Below are 26,303 nucleotides of genomic sequence, written 5' to 3'. Positions count from 1 at the left end.
TTCCCCTCCCTCTCTTTCCCCCTCCCTCTCTTTCCCCCCTCCCTCTCTTTCCCCCCTCCCTCTCTTTCCCCCCTCCCTCTCTTTCCCCCCTCCCTCTCTTTCCCCCTCCCTCTCTTTCCCCCTCCCTCTCTTTCCCCCTCCCTCTCTTTCCCCCTCCCTCTCTTTCCCCCTCCCTCTCTTTCCCCCTCCCTCTCTTTCCCCCTCCCTCTCTTTCCCCCTCCCTCTCTTTCCAACCTCCCTCTCTTTCCCCCTCCCTCTCTTTCCCCCTCCCTCTCTTTCCCCCCCCCCCCCGACCCGAACCGAACCTCCCCGACCCGACCCAACGCCACCTACCTGTAAATCTGGTGCTGGGGACGGGCCGGCCCGTTCAGCCTTCGGTCCCGAAAGGCCTGCCTGAATCACTTTCACACAGGTAGGAAGATGGTTTATTTAATCTTTTCTTTGCTTTTAAATGTTTATTCAGGTTGGATTTATTTGTATAATATTTGTATAAGTATAAATAAGGATTTATTATAGAATTTAATGACTTCCCTTCCCCCCACCTCGTTCTGGACTCCTAATTTGTAACCTGCGCCTGATTTTTTAACGTGTAGAACAGGTTTTTTCAGTTCTACAAAAATCTTCACTTGCTCCATTCTACTTGAGTTTGGAGTACATTTTCACTGTGGAAACTTTCAAATCAGGCGTCAGTGGCCGGACACGCCCCCTTTTGAAGAAAAAATTCTGTTCCAAAGTAGAACTGTTCTACCTGACTAGAACTGCAGAAAAAAAAATGTGGAGAATTGCGATTTCTAAGATAGTCCGTTCTCCACCAGTTGCTCCTAAAAATCAGGCGCAAATCATGTGGAAACTTGGGCCCAAAGGGCTGGTCTAGGCACGGTTGGCCAAATGCCTTCTGCTGCTGATACCTAAACTGGCAGAGCAGGCAGATGTCTGAAAGCAGAGGGGAGACGGCGGGATAAGGAAGGGAATCTGGCAAGCTTCTTGTGGTGCCAGGGATCAAAAGGGAAGAGTTTGGAGGAGGGACTTTGACATTAGGGAAGGAAGTGGGCGGGGCAGATAGTCAGTGGGCAAGGGTGCAGTAATGAAGGGTGGCCACAGATAGTGGGTCGGAGAGATCGGGGCAGGGGGGAGGGAGCGCGTGGGATCATGGGAGTAACTCAGTGTGCGAGGACCAGCAAATGTGCACCGAGATATTTGGCGGATGGAAATCGGTGGGGTAAGGCCGCAGGAAGGGTTTGAAAGCCAAGTCAAGGATCTGAATGTTGATTCACTGAGGTGTGGAGCTGGGAGAGGGGTGCAGGTGAAGTCGGGATGGTTTTTGTAATTTTGAGGAAGGTGGTTGAAGAGAAACGAGAAGAGCATTTAAAAAAAACCCAGCCTGTGACCAATAAAGTGGTGGGTATGTTTTTTCAAACTTATCAACTTCCCTAACTCACCAACTCTTGCAGTGAAGTCAAGTTGTCTGATTATGCAATGTTTATCAGATCTAATTAGTTCCAATTACAGTGCTCAAGTGTGTTTGGCAACAAAAAAGCACACCCCGGTTCTATCCCGATGGACGCTCTTCACGAAGGTGACTTTTACAAAGATATAATTAGTTTGCAATTAGTGTTAATTGAGCTGCTTTGTGTTTGTACTCGGAAGACCAGGATGTACAACTCTGTGAAAGCAGGTTTGAGCAGTGTTTTCCTGAGATGTCATTGAGTGGGCGGAGGCACACCTGAGGGAGTAAACTTGCAGGGAACACAAAAACTGACTGCAAAAGCTTCAATAGATATGTGAAGAGAAAAAGATTAGTGAAGACAAATGTAGGTCCCTTGCAGTCAGAATCAGGTGAATTTATAATGGGGAACAAAGAAATGGCAGACCAATTGAACAAATACTTTGGTTCTGTCTTCACTAAGGAAGACACAAATAACCTTCCAGAAATACTAGGGGACCGAGGGTCTAGCGAGAAGGAGGAACTGAAGGAAATCCTTGTTAGTCAGGAAATTGTGTTAGGGAAACTGATGGGATTGAAGGCCGATAAATCACCAGGGCCTGATAGTCTGCATCCCAGAGTACTTAAGGAAGTGGCCCAAGAAATAGTGGATGCATTGGTGGTCATTTTCCAACATTCTATAGACACTGGATCAGTTCCTATGGATTGGAGGGTAGCTAATGTAACTGCACTTTTTAAAAAAGGAGGGAGAGAGAGAAAACGGGGAATTATAGACCGATTAGCCTGACATTGGTACTGGGGAAAATGTTGGAATCAATTATTAAAGATGTAATAACAACGCTTTTGGAAAGCAGTGGCAGGATTGGTCCAAGTCAGCATGGATTTATGAAAGGGAAATCATGCTTGACAAATCTTCTAGAATTTTTTGAGGATGTAACTAGTAGAGTGGACAAGGGAGAACTAGTGGATGTGGTGTATTTGGACTTTTCAAAAGGCTTTTGACAAGGTCCCAAACAAGAGATTAGTGTGCAAAATTAAAGCACATGGTATTGGGGGTAATGTATTGACACGGATAGAGAACTGGTTGGCAGACAGGAAGCAAAGAGTAGGAATAAACGGGTCCTTTTCAGAATGGCAGGCAGTGACTAGTGAGGTACCGCAGGGCTCAGTGCTGGGACACCAGCTATTTACAATATACATTAATGCTTTAGATGAAGGAATTGAATGTAATTTCTCCAAGTTTGCAGATGACACTAAGCTGGGTGGCAGTGTGAGTTGTGAGGAGGATGCTAAGAGGCTGCAGGGTGACTTGGACAGGTTAGGTGAGTGGGCAAATGCATGGCAGATGCAGTATAATGTAGATAAATATGAGGTTATTCACTTTGGTGGCAAAAACAGGAAGGCAGAATATTATCTGAATGGTGAGAGATTAGGAAAAGGGGAGGTGCAACGAGACCTGGGTGTCATGGTGCATCAGTCATTGAAAGTTGGCATGCAAGTACAGCAGGCGGTGAAAAAGGCAAATGGCATGTTGGCCTTCATAGCTAGAGGATTTGAGTATAGGAGCAGGGAGGTCTTACTGCAGTTGTACAGGGCCTCGGTGAGGTCACATCTGGAATACTGTGTACAGTTTTGATCTAATCTGAGGAAGGACATTCTTGCTATTGAGGGAGTGCAGCAAAGGTTCACCAGACTGATTCCTGGGATGGCAGGACTGACATATGAAGAAAGACTGGATCGACTGGACTTATATTCACTGGAATTTAGAAGAATGAGAGGGGATCTCATAAAAGCATATAAAATTCTGACGGGATTGGACAGGTTAGATGCAGGAAGAATGTTCCCGATGTTGGGGAAGTCCAAAGGGGTAAGCCATTTAGGACCGAGATGAGGACAAACTTCTTCACTCAGAGAATTGTGAACCTGTGGAATTCTCTACCACAGAAAGTTGTTGAGGCCAGTTCGTTGGATATATTCAAAAGGGAGTTAGATTTGGTCCTTATGGCTAAAGGGATCAAGGAGTATGGAGAGAAAGCAGGAATGGGGTACTGAAGTTGCATGATCAGCCATGATCTTATTGAATGGTGGTGCAGGCTTGAAGGGCCGAATGGCCTATTCCCGCACCTATTTTCTATATTTCTATGTTAAAAGTATTATTGGTTGAGGTTGCTGAAATTGGTTTCTGGCTCAACAGGTTTGGGTACTTTTACGACGTGTCAGACCGATCTTGACAACTAAATGTCGATTCTGCCGTCGTTGGCAACACAGTAGATAATCTAATGAATGAAGCAAAAGGAATTTGATTTTTTGCTACACAAACAGCTCAATTTATTTTTTGGTGTTCACATTAAGCAGGGTGGATGAGTTGCAAAACTGTAATGCAACCTTTGAATTTAGATCACAGGATAATTTGAGATGAGGCTATTCAAACCTGGTGTCAGCCAATGGCTCAGTGGGTAGCACTCTCTCATCTCTGAGTCAGAAGGTTGTGGGTTCAAATCCCACTCCAGGGATTTGAGCACAAAATCTAGGCTGACACTCCCAGTGCAGGGCTGAGGGAGCGCTGCACTGTCGGAGGTGCCGTCTTCCAGATGAGACGTTAAACTGAGGCCCCGCCTGCTCTCTCATGTGGACGTAAAAGATCCCATGGCACTATTTCGAAGAAGAGCAGGGGAGTTATCCCCGGTGTCCTGGGGCCAATATTTGTCTCTCAATCAACATCACTAAAACAGATGATCTGGTCATTATCACATTGCTGTTTGTGGGAGCTTGCTGTGCGCAAATTGGCTGCTGCGTTTCTCACATTACAACAGTGACTGCACTTCCAAAAAATACTTCATTGGCTGCAAAGTGCTTTGAGACATCCAGTGGTTGTGAAAGGCACTATATAAATGCACATCTGTCTTTCCCACTCTAAAAGGCGTCAAAACTCCCACAGGTTATTGATAATGCTGAAGGCTAAAAATTGAATGATCAAATTAGTAGTTTTGTGAACTCATTATGCAGTTCTTTTCAAAGTCACATGGACTGTATTGGGATGTGATTCCCACAGATTTTTTTCACTTGGGCATTTTATGTTAGTTTTTCCTCCTTGCCTCTTCTGCAGGCATTGCTGGCTAGCTGTATTTCACAAGTGCCAATCACCCACCAGTACCTTTCCCATGTGGCTGACGTTGCTGTGAGATTTGATGGAGGCAGCATGGCTATTCCTCTATGAGAGCTATCACAGTCAAATCCAGCACCCTCCACTTCCGGTGTCCACACGCATGCTCTTTGGGGCAAGGGTCTCTGGATAGTGACCAGGACTGATGGCCAATTGTCACCTCCTTGCTCCACGGTCGATGCTTGCACCCCATTTAAAAATTTAAAAAAATCATTCAGGGGATGTGGGCGTCGCTGGCAAGGCGGCATTTATTGCCCATCCCTAATTGCGCTTGAAAAGGAAGTGGTGAGCCTCTGCAGTCCATGTGGTAAACATAGAAACATAGAAAATAGGTGCAGGAGCAGGCCATTCGGCCCTTCGAGCCTGCACCACCATTCAATATGATCATGGCTGATCATGCAACTTCATTACCCCATTCCTGCCTTCTCTCCATACTCCTTGATCCCTTTAGCTGTAAAGGTCACATCTAGCTCCCTTCTGAATATATCTAACAAACTGGCCTCAACAACTTTCTGTGGTAGAGAATTCCACAGGTTCACAATTCTCTGAGTGAAGAGGTTTTTCCTCATCTCGGTCCTAAATGGCTTATCCCTTATCCTTAGACTGTGACCCTTGGTTCTGGACTTCCCCAACATCGGGAACATTCTTCCTGCATCTAACCTGTCCAATCCCGTAGGAATTTTACATGTTTCTATGAGATCCCCCCCACCTCATTCTAAATTCCAGTGAATATAAGCCTAGTCGATCCAGTCTTTCTTCATATGTCAGTCCTGCCATCCCAGGAATCAGTCTGCTGAACCTTCGCTGCACCCCCTCAATAGTAAGAATGTCCTTCCTCAGATTAGGAGACCAAAACTGTACACAATATTCAAGGTGTGGCCTCACCAAGGCCCTGTACAACTGCAGTAAGACCTCCCTGCTCCTATACTCAAATCCTCTAGCTATGAAGGCCAACATGCCACTTGCCTTCTTCACCGCCTGCTGTACCTGCATGCCAACTTTCAATGACTGATGTACCATGACACCCAGGTCTCGTTGCACCTCCCCTTTTCCTAACCTGTCACCATTCAGATAATATTCTGCCTTCCTGTTTTTGCCACCAAAGTGGATAACCTCACATTTATCTACATTATACTGCATCTGCCATGCATTTGCCCACTCACCTAACCTGTCCAAGTCACCCTGCAGCCTCTTGGCATCCTCCTCACAGCTCACACTGCCACCCAGCTTAGTGTCATCTGCAAACTTGGAGATATTACACTCAATTCCTTCATCTAGATCATTCATGTGTATTGTAAATAGCTGGGGTCCCAGCACTGAACCTTGCGTTACCCCAGTAGTCACTGCCTGCCATTCTGAAAAGGACCTTTTTATTCCTACTTTTTGCTTCCTGTTTGCCAACCAGTTCTCTATCCACGTCAATACATTACCCCCAATACCGTGGTGAAGATGCTCCCAAGGTGTTGACTTTGTCACAGCGGTTTTGATGCAACTGATTATCTCGCTGGACCATTTCAGGGGGCAGTTAAGAGTCAACCACATTGCTGTGGGTCTGGAGTCACATATCGGCCAGACCGGGTAAGGGCGGCAGATTTCCTTCCCCAAAAGGACATTAGTGAACCAGATGGGTTTTTCCGACAATCTGGTAGTTTCACGGTCACCATTACTGACACTAGCTTTTTTTTAAATTCCAGAATTATTTAATTCAATTAATTTAAATTCCCCAGCTGCCGAGGTGGGATTTGAATTCGGGTCTCTGGATCATCAGTCTATGCCTTGTAAGGGGTGGTTTTCAGGGGGTCAGCTTTCCCTTCTGACCTTATATGAGCGGTTCCGAATCGCTCCCACACCCTTGGTTCTAGACACTGGAATTATGAAGGGACTGTGACAGACTTGGACAGACAATCGGTTTCAAGGTAGGAAGCGGGTATGGCTTTATTGTGTTTAAAAAAAAAAGAAGTAAAATGCACACCTTTAATAACACACCCAGACCAATACACACTGAAGGGTACAACACATTGAATAAAATGTCAAATTACAGCCTGTGGGGAAAAGAATACAGCTTAAACTCTAAATGGGGTAAAGAGGAGAATGCAGATACATTTGCACAAGTTATCCCAGCCTCCCCCCTCCCAATTCCCCTGACTAACTAAGTTATAGCTCTGAGGGTTCAGGGGCGATGCTCACCAATCCCTTTACACAGTTGCTGGTGAATCGCGGTTTCGGGGTTCGCTGCACTTGGCCTTCTAGGTGAGCCGTACCCCGGACGGAGGAGAGGACTTCGGACTGCGTAGTCTTCGGTTGGGGTGCGTCCGTTGATGCGCTAAGTTGCGTTTCGGATGTATGGGGTAAGTACCCACTTTCTTTGGTTTTAGTTAGTCCCTTTAGGTAATTTCTCACCCGTTCAGAAGTAGATTGTAGAGTGGAAATAAATGTCGATTCTTCGGTTTTTGCTGAGTTGGTTTCGGTTGGTCGTTTCGCTGGTTGTGGTGGCCCGGGTTGTCAATTTGGTTGCTGACAACCTTCCATTTCGTGGGCCTCGTGCTCAGTCGGTCCTTGACGATTTCTTGTAGCTTCCTTCACGACTCCATTTCTTCACTCCCCAGCTCCAGCTGCTTGTTTCTGTTTGTGTTCAAGTCTGTGCGAGCTCCAGTCTGTGTTCTGCTAGCGTCTGTGTTCTGCTAGCCTTTCCTTGTAAAACTGGGGGATAGATATATCCCCCCAAAAAAGCTCCGTTATCTCCCATCAAATCTCTTGGGCTCTGTTTGAACTGTTCTGTCCATTGATTATCAAATGTCTCCTTTGTCAGCAGTAACTCAATTAGGGTGTGAGAATGTGCTATCACTGGGTTTGCATTGTTTTAGGATTGTCCAGTTTCTGACCATGATTTCCATTGAACTTGATTGGGTAATTCGATTATCTCTTCGTGGGTGAATAGCCTGGGGTCTTTAATGCACGAATTTGGCCCCAGCTCCTGTATTTGGTAACTCTTTTTCGCAGCCAAAATGTTGTAGGATCTTAAAATTGATATGCTCCTTCCCATAGATGTTTAGGGGATCTCAAGCTTCTGTAATTTAGGTCCATTTTGAATTCCCTTTCCTATGAGTCCAAACACTGGGGGGGGGGGTCTCCATGAATGCATCCCCTTTTATCCCCCCGCAGGCTTCGTCTGCCCCTTTAAACTCATTTTAAAAGCCCAGAAAGGGATTCTTCTCCGCTGCAGGGGAAAGGTTCCTGGAATCTTTGCGAGATATTGGTAAATTCTACAGCCTGTGGATTACTGGCCCAGTAACATAACCACTATGCCACCGTACCCCAGTCAAATGTTTTTTTATCACGGCTTCGTGCAGTAGTCTTCCGTTCCTTGGATCAGAATATTGTTTGCCGCGGCACAGGAGATTACTCATGATTTATTCTCTCATCTGACCTTTTATGGTGTTCTTAGCTTGTCATAGAGTCCACAGAATGTTAGCATGCAGTCTCAAGCCCTTCACAGCACATTGCCCAAGATAATATCACAGATTTTGCTTTGGGCTTGAAATGTCCAACTCTCTTTCCTGCTTTACGATGTCGTCATTGGAGCTCGGTGCCTTCCAGCCCCTCTGTGTCCGATGGTGTGGAAAGCTTTCTGCTGTCAACAAACATGTCCTTCAAACATTCATTTTCCAAGGAAGCGCTTTAACTCGCCAGCGCGTTTAGCTCGACTTCATGGCTTTCATGCGGAAGGATTCAAAACTGTACGCGGTCCCTGTAATAGAAATGCATGGCCCACGCAAGATGCCAAACTCGTTATAGATAAAGATGCAGATGACCATTCAACTCGAATGATGACGGGAGCAGGAGGCCATGCAGCCCCTCGAGCCTGCTCCGCCATTCAATAAGATCATGGCTGATCTGATCATGGACTCAGCTCCACTTCCCTGCCCGCTCCCCCAGAACCCTTTACTCCCTTCTTGCTCAGAAATCTGTCTGCCTCCGCCTTAAATATACTCAATGACCCAGCCTCCACAGCTCTCTGGGGCAGAGAATTCCACAGATTTACAACCCGCTGAGAGAAGAAATTTCTCCTCATCTCAGATTTAAATGGGCGGCCCCTTATCCTGAGACTATGTCCCCAAGTTTTAGTTTCCCCTATGAGTGGAAATATCCTCTCTGCATCCACCTTGTCGAACCCCCTCATTTGATGAAGGGGTGGGGGGGGAGAGAGTTCCAGATTCCCACCACCCTTTGTGTGAAGAAGCGCTTCCTGACATCACCCCTGAACGGCCTAGCGATAATTTCAAGATTATGCCACCCCACCCTCTGCAAAACAAACTCATATAGTACCTTATTGCATCTTTCGAGAGTCTCAAAAGTGCTTCAGAAACAATGAGTTAACCTTTACATTGAAGGGAGCTATGTATCTCCGGCAAATTTTGTGCACGTCTTGAGATCATTAACCAGAGAGCAATCGTGGATGCTCGAGAGGCCAGAATTGGAGGAGCGCAGAGATCGGGGGATGGAGGAGGGGGTGGTTGTGGTGAGGTCCCTCTGGACATTGTCCTCTCGAGGCTAAAAAGGCCAAATTTCTCCTGTGTCCCCTCAATTCGTGGCTTTTGATGCTCGTGGAGGTAGAACGAGGGGACACAGGTTCAAAGTAGAAAAAAAGATCGTTTTGGGACTTCCTTGGGAAATAATTCTTGACACAGTGATCAAGGTGTTTTTTTAAAAAAAAAAACGAGTGAGTGGTGTTAAGCACCATGCAACTAATTTCACAAAGGCCTGGAATTTGCGGTCATCAGCGAAGCCAAGGCGTTTTCCGCTGGGTCCCGATTAAAGCTTCCCACAGAGATCTCGCGATCCCCGTGTCGAAAACTTCGGGTTTTCCAACATTCAATTCAAATCGAGAGGGTAGTGGGGATCCCCTAGTGTGAGCTGCTGTGATGTCAACAGGCTGTCTTAAGCAGCCAATCAAAATGCACTATTCCTTCAGACAGCCAACAAGGAAGTGGATGCAGAGAGGATGTTTCCACTGATGGGGGAGACTAGAACTAGGGGGCATTATCTTAGAATAAGGGGCCACCCATTTAAAACAGAGATGAGGAGAAATTTCTTCTCAGAGGGTTGTAAATCTGTGGAATTCGCTGCCTCAGAGAGCTGTGGAAGCTGGGACATTGAATAAATTTAAGACCAAGATAGACAGTTTCTTAAAAGATAAGGGGCTAAGGGGTTATAGGGAGCGGGCAGGGAAGTCAACCTGAGTCCATGATCTGATCAGCCACGATCGTATTAAATGGCGGAGCAGGCTCGAGGGGCTGTATGACCTACTCCTGCTTCTATTTCTTATGTTCTTAGAATTTGCAGAGCTTACTCACTTCATAATGTTTTAAAAATGTTAGGGAGAGAGCAAATCAAAGATTGAAGCTGGCACATGGGGAAAAGGCAAAGCTGAAATAAAGATAGACACATTAAAAAAAAAACCTTATTTTTAAGAAGTTTCAGTCATTATTAATATGGATAAATTTCACACTGAGCTAAATTAAAATAAGTTTTTCAGGCCCATAACCTTCGTCGAGCAGTCAGTACTCTGTTAAAACCCCTGGTTTTTTTTGTTCATTGAATGTGGGCGTCACCGGTAAGGCCAGCATTTATTGCCCATCCCTAATTGCCCCTTGAGAAGGTGGTGGTGAGCCGCCATTTCAGAGGACAGTTAAGAGTCAACCACATTGCTGTGGGTCTGGAGTCACATATAGGCCAGACTGGGTAAGGGCGGCAGATTTCCTTCTCTAAAGGGGCATTAGTGAACCAGATGGGTTTTTACAACAATCCGGTAGTTTAATGGGGGCTAGAATTTCCAAACAGCCTGCCAGCGCCCAATTGCCGCCCAGAGTCAGGAAGGGGAAGTCATGTTTGACAAATTTGCTAGAATTCTTTGAGGATGTAACGAACAGGATGGATAAAGGGGAACCAGTGGATGTGGTGTATTTGGACTTCCAGAAGGCATTTGACAAGATGCCACATAAAAGATTACTGCACAAGATAAAAGATCACGGGGTTGAGGGTAATATATTAGCATGGATAGAGGATTGGCTAACAAACAGAAAACAGAGAGTCGCGATAAATGTTCATTCTTGGGTTGGCAATCAGTAACTAGTGGGGTGCCGCAGGGATCAGTGCTGGGACCCTAACTATTTACAATCTATATTAATGACTTGGAAGAAGGGACTGAGTGTAACGTAGCCAAGTTTGCCGATGATACAAAGATGGGAGGAGAAGCAATGTGTGAGGAGGACACAAAAAATCTGCAAAAGGACCTAGGCGGGCTAAGTGAGTAGGCAAAAATTTGGCAGATGGAGTATAACGTTGGAAAGTGTGAGGTTATGCACTTTGGCAGAAAAAATCAAAGAGCAAGTTATTATTTAAATGGAGAAAGATTGCAAAGTGCCGCAGTACAGCGGGACCTGGGGGTACTTGTGCATGAAACACAAAAGGATAGTATGCAGGTACAGCAAGTGATCAGGAAGGCCAATGGAATCTTGGCCTTTATTGCAAAGGGGAAGGAGTATAAAAGCAGGGAAGTCTTGCTACAGTTGTACAGGGTATTGGTGAGGCCATATCTGGCATACTGCATACAGTTTTGGTTTCCATAATTAAGAAAGGATATACTTGCTTTGGAGGCAGTTCAGAGAAGGTTCACAAGGTGGATTCCAGAGATGATGGGGTTGATTTATGAGGAAAGGTTGAGTAGGTTGGGCCTCTATTCATTGGAATTCAGAAGAATGAGAGGTGATCTTATTGAAACGTATATGAGGGGACTTGACAAGGTGGATGCAGAGAGGATGTTTCCGCTGTTAGGGGAGACTAGAACTAGAGGGCATTATCTTAGAATAAGGGGCTACCCATTTAAAACTGAGATGAGGAGAAATTTCTTCTCAGAGGGTTGTAAATCTGTGGAATTCACTGCCTCAGAGAGCTGTGGAAGCTGGGACATTGAATAAATTTAAGACAGAAATGGACAGTTTCTTGAACGATAAGGAGATAAAGGATTATGAAGAGCGGGCGGGGAAGTGAACCCGAGTTCACGATCAGATCAGCCAGGATCGTATTAATATAGAAAATAGGTGCAGGAGTAGGCCATTCGGCCCTTCTAGCCTGCACCGCTATTCAATGAGTTCATGGCTAAACATGCAACTTCAGTACCCCATTCCTGCTTTCTCGCCATACCCCTCGATCCCCCTATTAGTAAGGACTCCATCTAACTCCTTTTTGAATATATTTAGTGAATTGGCCTCAACAACCTTCTGTGGTAGAGAATTCCACAAGTTCACCACTCTCTGGGTGAATTAAATGGCGGAGCAGGCTCCAGAGGCCGTATGGCTGACTCCTGCTCCTATTTTTGATGTTCTTACGTAAAAGACCGCTCAGATTCCCAACATTATTGCTGGCGAAAAATTCCTCTCCCAAAAATTAAAAATTCCGCCAAGCGAAAAAAATGGCCCCCGATTCTCAGCGAGAAAATGAAATCTTGGGCCGATTGGGCGGTTCTTAAAAAAGTGGGCGAAAATTAATACATTTACTAAAAATTTACACCGAGGCTGTGGGTTGGGCCTCGGAGGAGAAAAACACAATTTTTTTTTTGAAAAACATAAAATAAAAAATCATACAAACATTCTCTGGATCTTTTTCACTTAAATCACAACAAGAGAATTTTAAAATAATTAGCAAAAAAACAATTGTTTACCTTTTTCTTGAAGAGCTACTCGCTTACCACCCAGCTCCGCTGATTCTCGTGGCCGTTTCTTTAAATACTTAGCTACGGGTCATCGCTGAGCCAAATATCGCGCCAGGGCGGTCCGTGGACGGTGCTTGCCGGTGGTCCGCTCCCCAGCGGCACTTGAGCGTAACTCAGCTGGGCAATTTCCCGCCAACCCGGTTATCACCCAAAATGGCCAACGTCACCCAGAAACCGGGCAGTGACCCAGTGGAAATTCTAGCCCATGGTCACCATTACTGATGCTAGTTTTTTTTTTTAAATTCCAGATTTATTTAACTAACTGAATTTAAATTCCCCAGATGCTGTGGTGGGATTTGAACTCATGTTTCCAGATCATTAGTCCAACGCTCTGGATTACTAGTTAGAAACATAGAAAATAGGAGCAGTGGTAGGCCACTCGATCCTTCGAGTCTGCACCGCCATTCAATATGGTCATGGCTGATCCTCTATCCCAACACCATAATCCTGCTTTCTCCCCTCACCCCTTGATACCTTTTGTGTCTAGAAATCTATCTATCTCCTTCTTAAATATATTCAGTGATTTGGCCTCCACAGCTTTCTGTGGTAGAGAATTCCACAGGTTCACCACCCTCTGAGTGAAGAAATTTCTCCTCATCTCAATCCTAAATTTCCTACCCCGTATCCTGAGACTGTGATCCCTTGTTCTAGACTTCCCAGCCCTGGGGAAATATCCTCCCCGCATCCAGTCCGTCCAGAATTTTATACGTTTCAATGAGATCTTCCCTCATTCTTCTAAACTCTAGTGAATACAAGGCTGGTCCACCCAATCTCTCCTCATACGACAGTCCTGCCGTCCCAGGAATCAGTCTGGTGAACCTTCGCTGCACTCCCTCTATGGCAAGTATATCCTTTCATAGGTAAGGAGACCAAAACTGCACACGATACTCCAGGTGTGGTCTCACCAGTTCAGTAACATCACCATCATCATCATAGGCAGTCCCTCGAAACAAGGATGACTTGCTTCCACATCAAAAAAGGGATGAGTTCACAGGTGTTTCAATGAAGGGCCCAATACTCCAGGTCCTGAACTACATCCTGAAGGGTGGAAGATGCCTGCGTGGATTTTTTTAACGTGAGGTGGACGTTAAAAAAAAAAAAATCCATGCACAGGCATCTTCCACCCGGGCTTGACAGAGCTAGGCCTCGGTCCAGTGGCAAGGATTAACCAAGACGACTGGAGACTTGCTCTGCTGCACGGACCTAGTGCGCACACATATCGCAGTGTGGGCTGGGCCCGCGCTGCCCCTGGGCCCGCCGTACCATGTGAAGCACTTTTTGAAAGTTTTCTGAGAAGCGCAATATAAATGCAAGCCTCCCTTTTTAAAAAAAAAAGATTTACAACCTGCCCCCTCAATCCTCGCCCAACTCTAAACGCACCAGAATAAACACGCAGAGAGCAAAATACCACGGCTGCTGGAAAAGTGAAATAGAAACGTTCAGCGGGCCAGGCATCTGTCAGCATCAGAACCCTGGAAAGGTCATCGACCTGAAACGTTAGCTTTCCACGGATGTTGCCTGACCCACTGAACGTTCCCGCCGTTTTCTGTTTCGATTGCAGAATGAAACCTATTCTTTTAAAGAGAGCAGGTTTTCAACCAATGACCGGATTTGAAATCTAATTATAATCCCTTTGAAATGCCACTTAAAAAAAAACCTGTTAATCCCGTCCCCCTTCCCCCATAGGCTGTATTGAGTGACCCCGGTCCTTTCCCAGGTGCCCAGCGATGCTTCAATGGCAGCTGTGACGACTTGCTTTCGATCAGTACAGCTGCACAGCCTTTGCCATCTGGTGATTTCTCCCAATCGGAGGATGATGTGGGATTGAAGCCAAGAGGCACTTCCTGTAGTGAATAATCCTGAGTGCAGCGACCTACAAAAACCACACAGTACACATCATTTATTTTGCAGCAGGCCACCGAGCTTTCACTGGGGAGTTCCCACACGCAACCACGTGTGCTGTTGAAGTAGACAGTGCTTTAGTCTCCCTTTTATAAAAATAAAATGCAATGAACGGACGCTGATCGTTAATGGGCGAGGGTGCTGGGATAAGGTTAATTGTGGTGCACCATCGGCGCATAGGCAAAGGAAGTGGTCTAAAAGTAAAACCTTAAGCGGACACTTAGGCCTGGATTTTCGGTTGGAGGCTTTTGAGGGCGCTAATGGAGGCAGGGCGGTAAATCTTGTGCCAGGAAATGGTTTGCGTCTGCAGCCACAAAATTCACCGGCTGGGCCCCGAGTGTGGGGCGGAGCGCGAAGGGAGGCGATGCACACGCCTCTCTCGGGGCGCGAGGCCGGCTGAGCGACTGAAAATCCCGGGCTTAAACAGCCAGCCTTGGAGCGCCCTGACAGAGGCCTCTCTGCAAAACAAAATAAATCAGCACGCAAAATATTCCTAATCTTTTACTGATCCCAAAAATCGCAAAAAGCAAAACAATCACACGTACCTCAGGAAGTCACCCCTTCTCTCATCGGCTAGGCTTATACTCACTGGAATTTAGAAGAATGAGAGGGGATCTCATAGAAACAGATAAAATTCTGACGGGACTGGACAGGTTAGATGCAGGAAGAATGTTCCCGATGTTGGGGAAGTCCAGAACCAGGGGTCACAGTCTAAGGATAAGGGGTAAGCCATTTAGGACCGAGATGAGGAGAAACTTCTTCACCCAGAGAGTGGTGAACCTGTGGAATTCTCTGCCACAGAAAGTTGTTGAGGCCAGTTCGTTGGATATATTCAAAAGGGAGTTAGATGTGGCCCTTACGGCTAAAGGAATCAAGGGGTATGGAGAGAAGGCGGGAATGGGATACTGAAGTTGCATGATCAGCCATGATCATATTGAAAGGCGGTGCAGGCTCGAAGGGCCGAATAGCCTACTCCTGCACCTATTTTCTATGTTTCTATGTTTCATCGCCACCGGGAACAGCACGGACCGCCCGCTTTCCCAGGCCGTCCCTCTAGGGGGCGCTGCGGGTGCCGCTCCAAGCAAATATCGCATCGCTGTTGATACCGGGGGCCTCGCGACGCTCCCAGGCGGTACTGCTCAGCGCCTCCGCAAAACCAGCGCCAAAAGGCCGCTGGAAGCTGGTTGCCCGGGCGGAACCCATTACCAGCCCTCCGGCGCACAAACGGAGGTGAGATCAAAATGAAAATCCACCTAAAGTGCCGTAGAGGTTTGATCCGCCGGGTAGTCCAAGTCAATCAGCGAGGGTGGGGTAGAAACATAGAAAATAGGTTCAGGAGTAGGCCATTCGGCCCTTCGAGCCTGCACCGCCATTCAATATGATCATGGCTGATCATTCCCTCAGTACCCCTTTCCTGTTTTCTCTCCATACCCCTTGATCGCTTTAGTAGTAAGGGCCACATCTAACTCCCTCTTGAATATATCTAATGAACTGGCATCAACAACTCTCTGCGGCAGGGAATTCCACAGGTTAACAACTCTGAGTGAAGAAGTTTCTGCTCATCTCAGTCCTAAATGGCCTACCCCTTATCCTAAGACTATGTCCCCTGGTTCTGGACTTCCCCAACATCGAGAACGTTCTTCCCGCATCTAACCTGTCCAACCCCGTCAGAATCTTTTACGTTTCTATGAGATCCCCTCTCATCCTTCTAAACTCCAGTGAATAAAGGCCCAGTTGATCCAGTCTCTTCTCATATGTCAGTCCAGCCATCCCTGGAATCAGTCTGGTGAACCTTCGCTGCACTCCCTTAATAGCAAGAGCGTCCTTCCTCGGATTGGGAGACCAAAACTGAACACAATATTCCAGGTGAGGCCTCACCAAGGCCCTGTACAACTGCAGTAAGACCTCCCTGCTCCTATATTCAAATCCCTTAGCTATGAAGGCCAACATACCATTTGCCTTCTTCACCGCCTGCTATACCTGCATGCCAACTTTCAATGACTGATGTACCATGACACCCAGGTCTCGTTGCACCTCCCCTTTTCCTAATCTGCCGCCATTCAGATAATCTGCCTTCGTGATTTTGCCCCCAAAATGGATAACCTCACATTTATCCACATTATACTGCATCTGCCATGCATTTGCCCACTCACCTAACCTGTCCAAGTCACCCTACAGCTTCTTAGCATCCTCCTCACAGCTCACACCGCCACCCAGTTTAGTGTCATCTGCAAACTTGGAGATATTACACTCAATTCCTTCATCTAAATTGTTAATGTATATTGTAAAGAGCTGGGGTCCCAGCACTGAGCCCTGCGGCACTCCACTAGTCACTGCCTGCCATTCTGAAAAGGATCCGTTTATCCCAACTCTCTGCTTCCTGTCTGCCAACCAGTTCTCTATCCACGTCAGTACATTACCCCCAATACCATGCGCTTTGACTTTGCACACCAATCTCTTGTGTGGGACCTTGTCAAAAGCCTTTTGAAAGTCCAAATACATCTCACCCACTGGTTCACCCTTGTCCACTCTGCTAGTTACATGCTCAAAAAATTCTAGTAGATTCGTCAAGCATGATTTCCCTTTTATAAATCCATGCTGACTTGGACCAATCCTGTCATTGCTTTCCAAATGCGCTGCTATTTCATCCTTAATAATTGATTCCAACATTGTCCCCACTACTGATGTCAGACTAACCGGTCTATAATTACCCGTTTTCTCTCCCTCCTTTTTTAAAAAGTGGTGTTATATTAGCTACCCTCCAGTCCATAGGAACTGATCCAGTCGATAGACTCTTAGAAAATGATCACCAATGCATCCACTATTTCTAGGGCCACTTCCTTAAATACTTTGGGATGCAGACTATCAGGCGCAGGGGATTTATCGGCCTTCAATCCCATCAATTTCCCTACAATTTCCCGCCTAATAAGGATATCCTTCAGTTCCTTCTTCTCACTAGACCCACTGTCCCCTAGTATATCCGGAAGGTTATTTGTGTCTTCCTTCGTGAAGACAGAACCGAAGTATTTGTTCAATTGGTTTGCCATTTCTTTGTTCCCCATTATAAATTCACCTGAATCCGACTGCAAGGGATCTACATTTGTCTTCACTAATCTTTTTCTCTTCACATATTTATAGAAGCTTTTGCAGTCAGTTTTTATGTTCCCTGCAAGCTTCCTCTCGTACTCAATTGCTCAAGAGGGGCTTTTAAAAAATGCGTTCCTGGGATGTTGCTGGCAAGGCCGGCATTTATCCTGAGAAGGTGGTGGTGTTGAACTGCCTTGAAACGTTGTTCTTTCGCTCGCTGGGCCATTTCAGGGGGCAGTTAAGAGTCAACCACATTGTGGGTCTGGAGTCACATATAGGCCAGACCGGGTAAGGGCAGCAGATTTCCTTCCCTAAAGGACATTAATGAACAGATTGGGTTTTTACAGCAATCCGATAGTTTCATGGTCACCATTACTGATCCCAGCTTTTTAATCCAGATTTATTTAATTAACTGAATTTAAATTCCCCCAGCTGCCGTGGTGGGATTGGAACTCGGGTCTCTGGATCACTAGTTTGGATCTCTGGATTACTCATCCAGTAACATAACCACTATGATGCCGTACTCATTTGCAGAACAGTAAGTGGGTGTCGGAGTTTTGGACAGGTTGGAGTTCACAGAGGTGTGTTGGAGAAGTGGAGTCTAGCGGTCTTCATCACAGGCAGTCCCTCGGAATCGAGGAAGACTTGCTTCCACTCTAAAAGTGAGTTCTCAGGTGGCTGTACAGTCCAATACGGGAATTACAGTCTCTGTCACAGGTGGGACAGACAGTGGTTGAGGGAAGGGGAGGGTGGGACAGGTTTGCCGCACGCTCCTTCCGCTGCCTGCGCTTGGTTTCTGCATGCTCTCAGCGACGAGACTCGAGGTGCTCAGCGCCCTCCCGGATGCTCTTCCTCCACTTAGGGTGGGTGGGCCAGGGACTCCCAGGTGTCCGTGGTGATGTTGCACTTTATCAAGGAGTCTTTGAGGGTGTCCCTGTAACGTTTCCTCTGCCCACCTGGGGCTCACTTGCTTTGGGAGTCTTGTGTCGGGCATGTGAATGATGTGGCCCGCCCAACGGAGCTGATCGAGTGTGGTCACTGCTTCGATGCTGGGGATGTTGGCCTGAGTGAGAACACTTTGACACTGGTGCGTCTGTCCTCCCAGAGGTGTAGAGGTATTGGTGGCATGGAAAAAGGTTTGAGTGGCAGTGGGGGATAGGAGCAAGGTAAGTGGGGAAGAGTTAGGCAGTGCAGTGGAGATAGAAGTAAACATTTTTCGTGATGAATATATTGTAGGGTTCGAAGCTCAGCTGTGGATTGATGAAACGCAAGGTCCTGTGCAGTCTAGTTCTGCCTGAGTGAGCAGCCCTGGAGGTAGATGGAGCCAATGCCAAAGGTGCAGAGTGCTTGGCAGAGAACCGAGGCGATGGCTTCAGCCTTCCCAATGTTCAATCATAAGGAGTTCTGATTGACCCACCCACTTAATGTCAGACGGCACCCAGAGATAGGGTTGGGGATCCTGGTGGAGAGACACAGCTCGGTGTCCTCGGCTATACACGTCTACAAATCACGTCACCGAGGAGGAGGAGGAGGTAGAGGAGGAGGAGGAGGCCAAGCATGGATCCCGGAGGAAGTCTGGAGATGGCTGTGTGGGAGCTGGAGGAAGAGCCAGGGCTGGAGGTGGACTGGTTTGTGTTGGGTGGGAATAGAACCATCCAAGGGCAATGCCACCATGGTAGGCTGTGGACAAGAAATGACGGAGGAGGATGGCATGATTGACCGCGTTGAATGCTACAGAGAATGCAAAGTGGGATAAAGCATCACAGTTACAATAATGGGATATCGTCTTCAGAACATAATCTCTTACATAGTCCTTTAATCTGCAAGGCTTGTGGATGGAATGTTTGTGAAGTGCAATGCCTGCCTTCTACACAAGACCAGCTGTCCACAATATAGATATATATGAATTTGATATATAGATTTCTTCGTGCAGTGCAAGTTTCTGTAGCACTTCACAAGTCAACGGGCTTCTGGCTAAATAACTCAATCAAGCTCGTTCAAAAATACAATGGGGCATTCAGTGCATACATCAATGACAACATCTTGCATTTACATAGCACCTTTAATGTCGTAAAACGTCCCAGGGCGCTTCACAGCAGTGTTATAAGACAAAAATTTGACACTGAGCCACATGAGATGTTGGGACAGGTGACCAAAAGCTTGGTCAAAGAGGTAGGTTTTAAGGAACGTCTTAAAGGAAGAAAGAGAGGTAGAGAGACAGAGAGGTTTAGGCAGGGAGTTCCAGAGCTTGGGGCCCAGGCAACAGAAGGCACGGCCACCAATGGTGGAGTGATTATAATCAGGGATGCTCAAGAGGGAAGAATTAGAGGAGCGCAGACATCTCTGGGGGGGGCGGTCTGGAGGAGATTACAGTAATAGGGAGGGGCGAGGCCCATGGAGGGATTTGAAAACATGGAATCACGTAGTTACATGTTGTCCACACTGCCATATGTGTGCGCACTGGGTCCGTGAGCAGAGCAGGTCTCCAGTCATCCTGGTTAACCCTTGCCACTGGATAAAGGCCGAGCTCTGTCAAGCCCGTGTGGTGGCTGGTGTGAAACGGTCACCACACGTTAAAAAAAATCCACGCACAGGCATCTTCCACCCTTCAATTGGAGTTCAGGACTGCAACATCGGGTCCTTCATTGAAACATCTGTGAACTCTTGTGGAAGCAAGTCCTCCTCGTTCGAGGGACTGCCTATGATGTTGTCCATAACCAATGTATGTCCTGACCATGTTTAATCTGATTAGCCTTGGATCATCGCTCTGGCATTCTGGTTAATCTTCAGATTAGAGAGCTGCCTGCAGCTGGGCTGCAGCCCTTTGCTCTAGCCCAACAAGCAACGACTACCCTCCTCCTTGGCCCTGAAAGATCCTGAATGCTTGCAGTCAGTTTAGTATTTTATACAATACAGACTTTTCCCCTATTTAGCACATGTCAGAGTTCTGTTTCTATTGCCATATTGTATCAGCTGCGGCTCAGTGGGTAGCACAATCGTCTCTGAGTCAGAAGGTTGTGGGTTCAAGTCCCACTCCAGAGACTTCAGCACAAAAATCTAGGCTGACTCTCCCAGTGCAGTGCTGAGAGAGTGCCGCACTGTTGGAGGTGCTGTCTTTTTCGGATGAGTCGTTAAACCGAGGCCCTGGTGGATGTAAAAGATTCCACGGCCACTATTTCGAAGAAGAGCAGGGGAGTTATTCCTGGCCAATATTTATGCCTCAGTTAACATCACTAAAAACAGATTATCTGGTCATTGTCACATTGCTGTTTGTGGGAGCTTGCTGTGCGCAATTGGCTACCGCTTTTCCCACATTGCAACAGTGACTACACTTCAAAAATACTTCATTAGCTGTCGAGCGCTTTGGGACGTCCTGAGGTTGTGAAAGGCGCTATATAAATGCAAGTCTTTTGTCCAATTGGACCCTTTTGTGCAACTTCAGAATCAAGTTGGGGTTGCACAGGAAATTACCTCATAATCAGTCTTTGGTGCCTGTATGATCAGGTCAGTTTAATAAACCATTGTGGCTTCGTGGCTGTACATTCCTCCCACAAGCACCATGTAACCAAAATGTACAATGGCTTCAAAATATATATATGTGAATGCTCTTTCATGAGAATTGGAAAATGGAAAAGATGTTGCAATATAATTTCTTGACGTTCCCTGTTGCAATTCATGTAACATTGCAATGCACAAATATTGGTTTAACACAATGGTTTATTCATTGAGCAACTGGGTGTTTGTAGGGAATTTGTGTCACTTTAATTTGCAAATTTACATTTCAGTGCGACAGCTGGCAATATTCCTTACTGAACTGGAGCTGATTTGCTAAACCTTTCTTTGGCATCTTTTGAAGCTCAGTAGGGTCAGGAGTGATTCCTAGCTGTGTCCGCCATGGCTCAGTGGCCAGCACAGTGGCCTCTGAGTCAGAAGGTCGTGGGTTCAAGTCCCACTCCAGGGACTTGAGCACATAAATCTAGGCTGACACTCCCAGTGCAATGCTGAGGGAGCACCGCACTGTCGGAGGTGCTGTCTTTCGGACGAGCCGTTAAACTGAGGCACCGTCTGCCCTCTCAGGTGAGGGTAAAAGATTCCACGGCACTATTTTGAAGAAGAGCAGGGGAGTTATCCCCGGTGTCCTGGGGCCAATATTTATCCCTCAATGAATGTCGCTAAAACAGATGATCTGGTCATCATCACATTGCTGTTTGTGGGAGCTTGCTGTGCACAAGTTGGCTGCCGCGTTTCCCACATTACAACAGTGACTACACTCCAAAAGTACTTCATTGGCTGTAAAGCGCTTTGGGACGTCTGGTGGTCGTGAAAGGCGCTATATAAATGCAACTCTTTCTTTCTAACTCTTAGTGAGTTGTGCTGTTGTCTGCGGATTCCACCTTGACCCTTAGTTGCTTTTTGCTTTCCAGGACAAATATAGCGGACATCCTCTCGAGAGTGAAGCTAAGTCGGCAATCCTTAAACACCGCCACTGTCGACCAGGGGCATTTCGGGGAGATCAAGGAACACATTCACATTGTCAAGCGGGACATTGACCGATTGATCAACACCAAGGTAGGACTTGAATGTTTCTGGGCTCTGCTTTGTGTGGGACATTGATCGCCCCAGTGGGCAGAGTGACGTGTCTTTGGAACTGATGCTGAAACTGCAGTTAACCGCTTCAAGAAACACAAGCGGACTCCACGTGAGGATTTTTATCGAACGGTATAAATTAACGCTTCTTTTTGTTATCGGAAATTGGTAAAGGGTTATTTTCTTAATTGCATCACCGCTTTGACTCTGGCGACACATTATAAGAGTGCGGGCCACAAGTCTGTGCCCACTTTGGTCACTGAGTCTTATTTGTTCATGGAATGTGGGAGTCGCTGGCAAAGCCGGCATTTATTGCCAATCCCTAATTGCCCCCTGAGAAGATGGTGGTGGGCCATCGCTGTGGGCCTGGAGTTACATATAGGCCAGACCGGGTAAGGACGGCAGATTTCCTTCCCCAAAGGGCAACAGTGAACCAGATGGGTTTTGACGACAATCCGGTAGTTTCATGGTCACCATTACTGACACTAACTTTTTAATCCCAGATTTATTTAATTAACCAAATTTAAATTCCCCAGCTACTGTGGTGGGATTTGAACTCATGTCTCTGGATAATTAGTCCAGACCTAACCTTACCACTATGCTATCACACCCCTAGCAAAGTCCTAAAAGCAGTATTTTGGAATGGGTTTTTAAAGAAAAAGGCATGCATTTATATAGCGCCTTTCACGACCGCAAGACGTCCCAAAGCGCTTTACAGGGAATGAAGTACTTTGAGTGTAGTCACTGTTGTAATGTGGGAAACGCAGCAGCCAATTTGTGCACAGCAAGCTCCCACACACAGCAATGTGATAATGACCATCTGTTTTAGTGATGTTCATTGAGGGATAAATATTGGCCCAGGACACCGGGGATAACTCCCCTGCTCTTCTTCGAAAGGATCTTTTTACGTCCACCTGAGGGCAGATGGGCCCTTGAGTACTTTTTTTAGCATAAATACTCAACTGGGGGAAATCATCAGGAATGTAGAAATAATATCGCTACATATAGCAACCAGTGGAATCGGTATGTTTGCCAGTGAGTACCTTGTCACAGCTGGAGGGTGGAGGGGCGAGGCAGAATGGATCAACTTGAGTCAATACTGTTCGTTAGTTTAAAGCAGTGCTGGCGTGGGGGAGATCACAGCAGATTGGGGGTGACACTCCAAAGAGTTTGGCACTTCTTGAAAATGAGGATCAAAAAGATAACGATGGGAGACAACAGAGGAGATTATGGTTTACAATTGCCAGAGATTTAGAAGAAACCTGGTCTATTCAGTTACATGCAGTTTATTGACCACACGCCATTCCATGAGTTGACAACGAGGCAGGTTGGGAGTTTCGGCATGGAGTTGCTCTATCTCTTGAAACTGGAAACATGCCCTTTAGAATTGAGGAAATGGACAAGGCTTTGTATAACCTGAATAAGCAGTTATTCAATCTAGATATTAATTTCAAATGTAAGTAGCCGTACCAGGCGTGGTGTGCATTGTGCAGGGAGTACTGTTACACTGCAAGTTGAGTATATTCAAGACTGTGATTGATAAGATTTTTGGATACTAAGGGAACCAAGATATATGGGGATCGGGCGGGTAGGTGGAGTTTAGGTAAAAGATCAGCCATGATACTGAATGGCGGAGCAGGCTCGAAGGGCCGAATGGCCTACTCCTGCTCCTATTTCTTATGGAAGGAGAATTGAAGGGTCTTTTCCAATGGCTTTGTTCGAAATTGGATCCAACCTAGGCACGAATCCAAAGAGGAATGTGCTTTACAGACAATGCAAGAATCTTGAACCCTCCCTTTCTAACGCTCTCCTCATTGCTTTAAGTAACTTTTTTCTCCGTTCATTGGAACAAACTACTGTTTAAAAGGCAGAATTATTGTTGATCAGATGTTGCACGAATTCTGTCCGATTCATGTGCATCCTGTAAAGCACATGGCATTTCCCCAGGGAGAGCGAGCAAGAGACCCATGCCAGCTTTTGATGGGAATTGATTTTGCTAGGTGATCGCCCAAAGGTTTTCCTTGCAATGCTTCCGGTCCTGGGAGGAGGAGGAGGAGGAGGAGGTGTGACCTTGCCGTGCTTTCAGTATTCCTGCTGGGCATCCCAGTTGCAACCTCGGTGACCATGTGGACTACACCACAGGGACATCCGCGGCTTGAGATTAGAATATCTTCCCCAGAGGCATTTTCTCTCCCAAGTGCTCCAATTAGCAGTTTCCACATTTGAAACAGCATCCTTTGATATGCCATCTTACTCCGAAAATCTGAAATGTGCAGTCGATTATTTCTTAAAAATATAGATGAGAATATAACATAAGTCACATTTCTCCTTCCCAAACAAAACTCTCGGTCAACGACTGGTCCATACGTCGGTCTGCACATCTTGAATAAAAAGGATGAATTATTGTTCTGACCTCTTCCTCTTCCACACCATTACTTCCAAAGTAAATCTCAGTGGCTCAGTGGGCAGCATGCTTACCTCTGAGTCAGAAGGTTGTGGATTCAAGTCCCACTCCAGGGATCTAGACCCAGTGCAGTGCTGAGGGAGCATTGCACTGTCGGAGGTGCAGGCGTTTGGATGAGACATTAAACAGAGGCCCCGCCTGCTCTCTCAAGTGGATGTAAAAGATCCCACGGCCAATATTTCGAAGAAGAGCAGGGGGAGTTATCCCCAGTGTCTTGGGGCCAATATTTATCCCTCAACCAACATCACAAAAAAACAGATGATCTGGTCATTATCACATTGCTGTGTATGGGAGCTTGCTGTGCGAAAATTGGCTGTCGCGTTTCCCACATTCCCACAGTGACTGCACTCCAAACGTACTTCATTCTGCAAAGCGCTTTGAGACGTCAAGTTTTTGTGAAAGGCGCTATCGAAATCCAAGTCTTTTTTTTAAGCTTTGTTGGCAATTAATTTTATGGAGTAGCTATGTTAAGCAAATTATCAATAATCCTATCCAATCGTCTACTGAGCTTGCTTGCATTGTGCATGGGTTTGCATTCTCCTCTGCCAAAACTTTGCGTGATTCTCCAATAACGAACTTTTAAATGATAAAGTACAAGTCGTTGACTTGTTGATAGGAATGTCTAAGGATTGCGTATGGTAAAGTGCATCAATCGTTTGCTCTACAGGTCCAGCATGCCACCTGCCCAAAGGTGCCTTCAGTTCCATCCTGTACCTCCGTGTGGCATTTCTTGGTGTTCATTATCCTCCAGTCCGTGTTCTTCCTCAGTTACCTCATACACAGGTAATCCTTTTTTTTCCCTCCTGCTTGGGGGTGGGGGGGAGGGAGGAAACAATGTACCAACAATGTACATTATTGTCATTGCTGCTGGGATAGTTAAAGGATGAACAGAAATGCCAAGCCATCAGTGCAGCTCACCAGCTTATGTACCTGGGCTGTTTATTAGCAATGCTAATCATTTCTTGTAGTCCTTGGCACAGATCCATCGGTCAAGTATGATTATGTGGCCCTGTGCGGGGCATCGGAGAGCAAAAGGACCCAGCAACAAGTTGTCTCGAACTTTGTGAAGTGTTCATTTAATGGACAGTATTGGTGACTACACTGGAACATTATTTATAAGACTCCCTTGAGTTCCCCTGACTGCTTTGTTTATTTTTTATTTATTCGTTCACGGGATGTGGGCGTCGCTGGCAAGGCTGGTATTTATTGCCCATCCCTAATTGCCCTCGAGAAGGTGGTGGTGAGCCGCCGCCTTGAACCGCTTCAGTCCGCGTGAGGAAAGGTGCTGACTTTATCGTAGCGGTTTGGTACGACTGAGTGTCTCGCTGAGCCATTTCAGAGGGCAGTTAAGAGTCAACCACATTGCTGTGGGTCTGGAGTCACATATAGGCCAGACCGGGTAAGGGCGGTAGATTTCCTTCCCGAAAGGACATTAGTGAACCGGATGGGTTTTTCATGACAGTCCGGTAGTTTCATGGTCACCATTACTGACGCTGGCTTTTTATTTCAGATTTATTTAATTAACCAAATTTAAATTCCCCAGCTGCCGTGGTGGGATTTGAACTTGGGTGTCCGGATCATTAGTCCAGGCCTCTGGATTACTGGTCCAGTAACATAACCACTCGTTGTGGATAAATGCACAGCTCGGTCTGATACTGAGCTACACTAGATGAGGAAGGTCCCATTTTTGATACCCCCCCCTCCCCCACGCTCTCTCCAGTCTATGCTGTAAGTTGATTTCACCCTGGGGAGCATTCGGGTACCTTAAGTGTACCTGGGTGAGGGGGAGGAGAGACAGCCAAGGCTTCTGGTCCAGATCCAGGTCCAAGATCTCTGTTGGAAAATGGAAACATGATTGGGCTTGGCTGTACTATCTCAAAAGCTT

At 46.5% G+C, this 26,303-nt stretch overlaps 1 protein-coding gene across 1 annotated transcript in view; it reads left to right on the top strand.

Moving 5' to 3' along the window:
- Positions 1 to 26,303, top strand: part of LOC139234104 (protein ERGIC-53-like) — a 67,702-nt gene that overhangs the window by 36,797 nt on the left and 4,602 nt on the right. The window contains exons 11-12 of the mRNA XM_070865042.1: positions 21,792 to 21,936; positions 25,086 to 25,201. Of these exons, the coding sequence (XP_070721143.1) occupies positions 21,792 to 21,936; positions 25,086 to 25,201 (261 nt within the window). The remainder of the gene's footprint in view (positions 1 to 21,791; positions 21,937 to 25,085; positions 25,202 to 26,303) is intronic.

Source organism: Pristiophorus japonicus, chromosome 21 (assembly GCF_044704955.1).
Source record: "Pristiophorus japonicus isolate sPriJap1 chromosome 21, sPriJap1.hap1, whole genome shotgun sequence".
NCBI classification, from domain to species: Eukaryota; Metazoa; Chordata; class Chondrichthyes; family Pristiophoridae; genus Pristiophorus; species Pristiophorus japonicus.
Note: the sequence above shows the minus strand (reverse complement) of the source record. Positions and strands in the feature narration are given on the sequence as shown.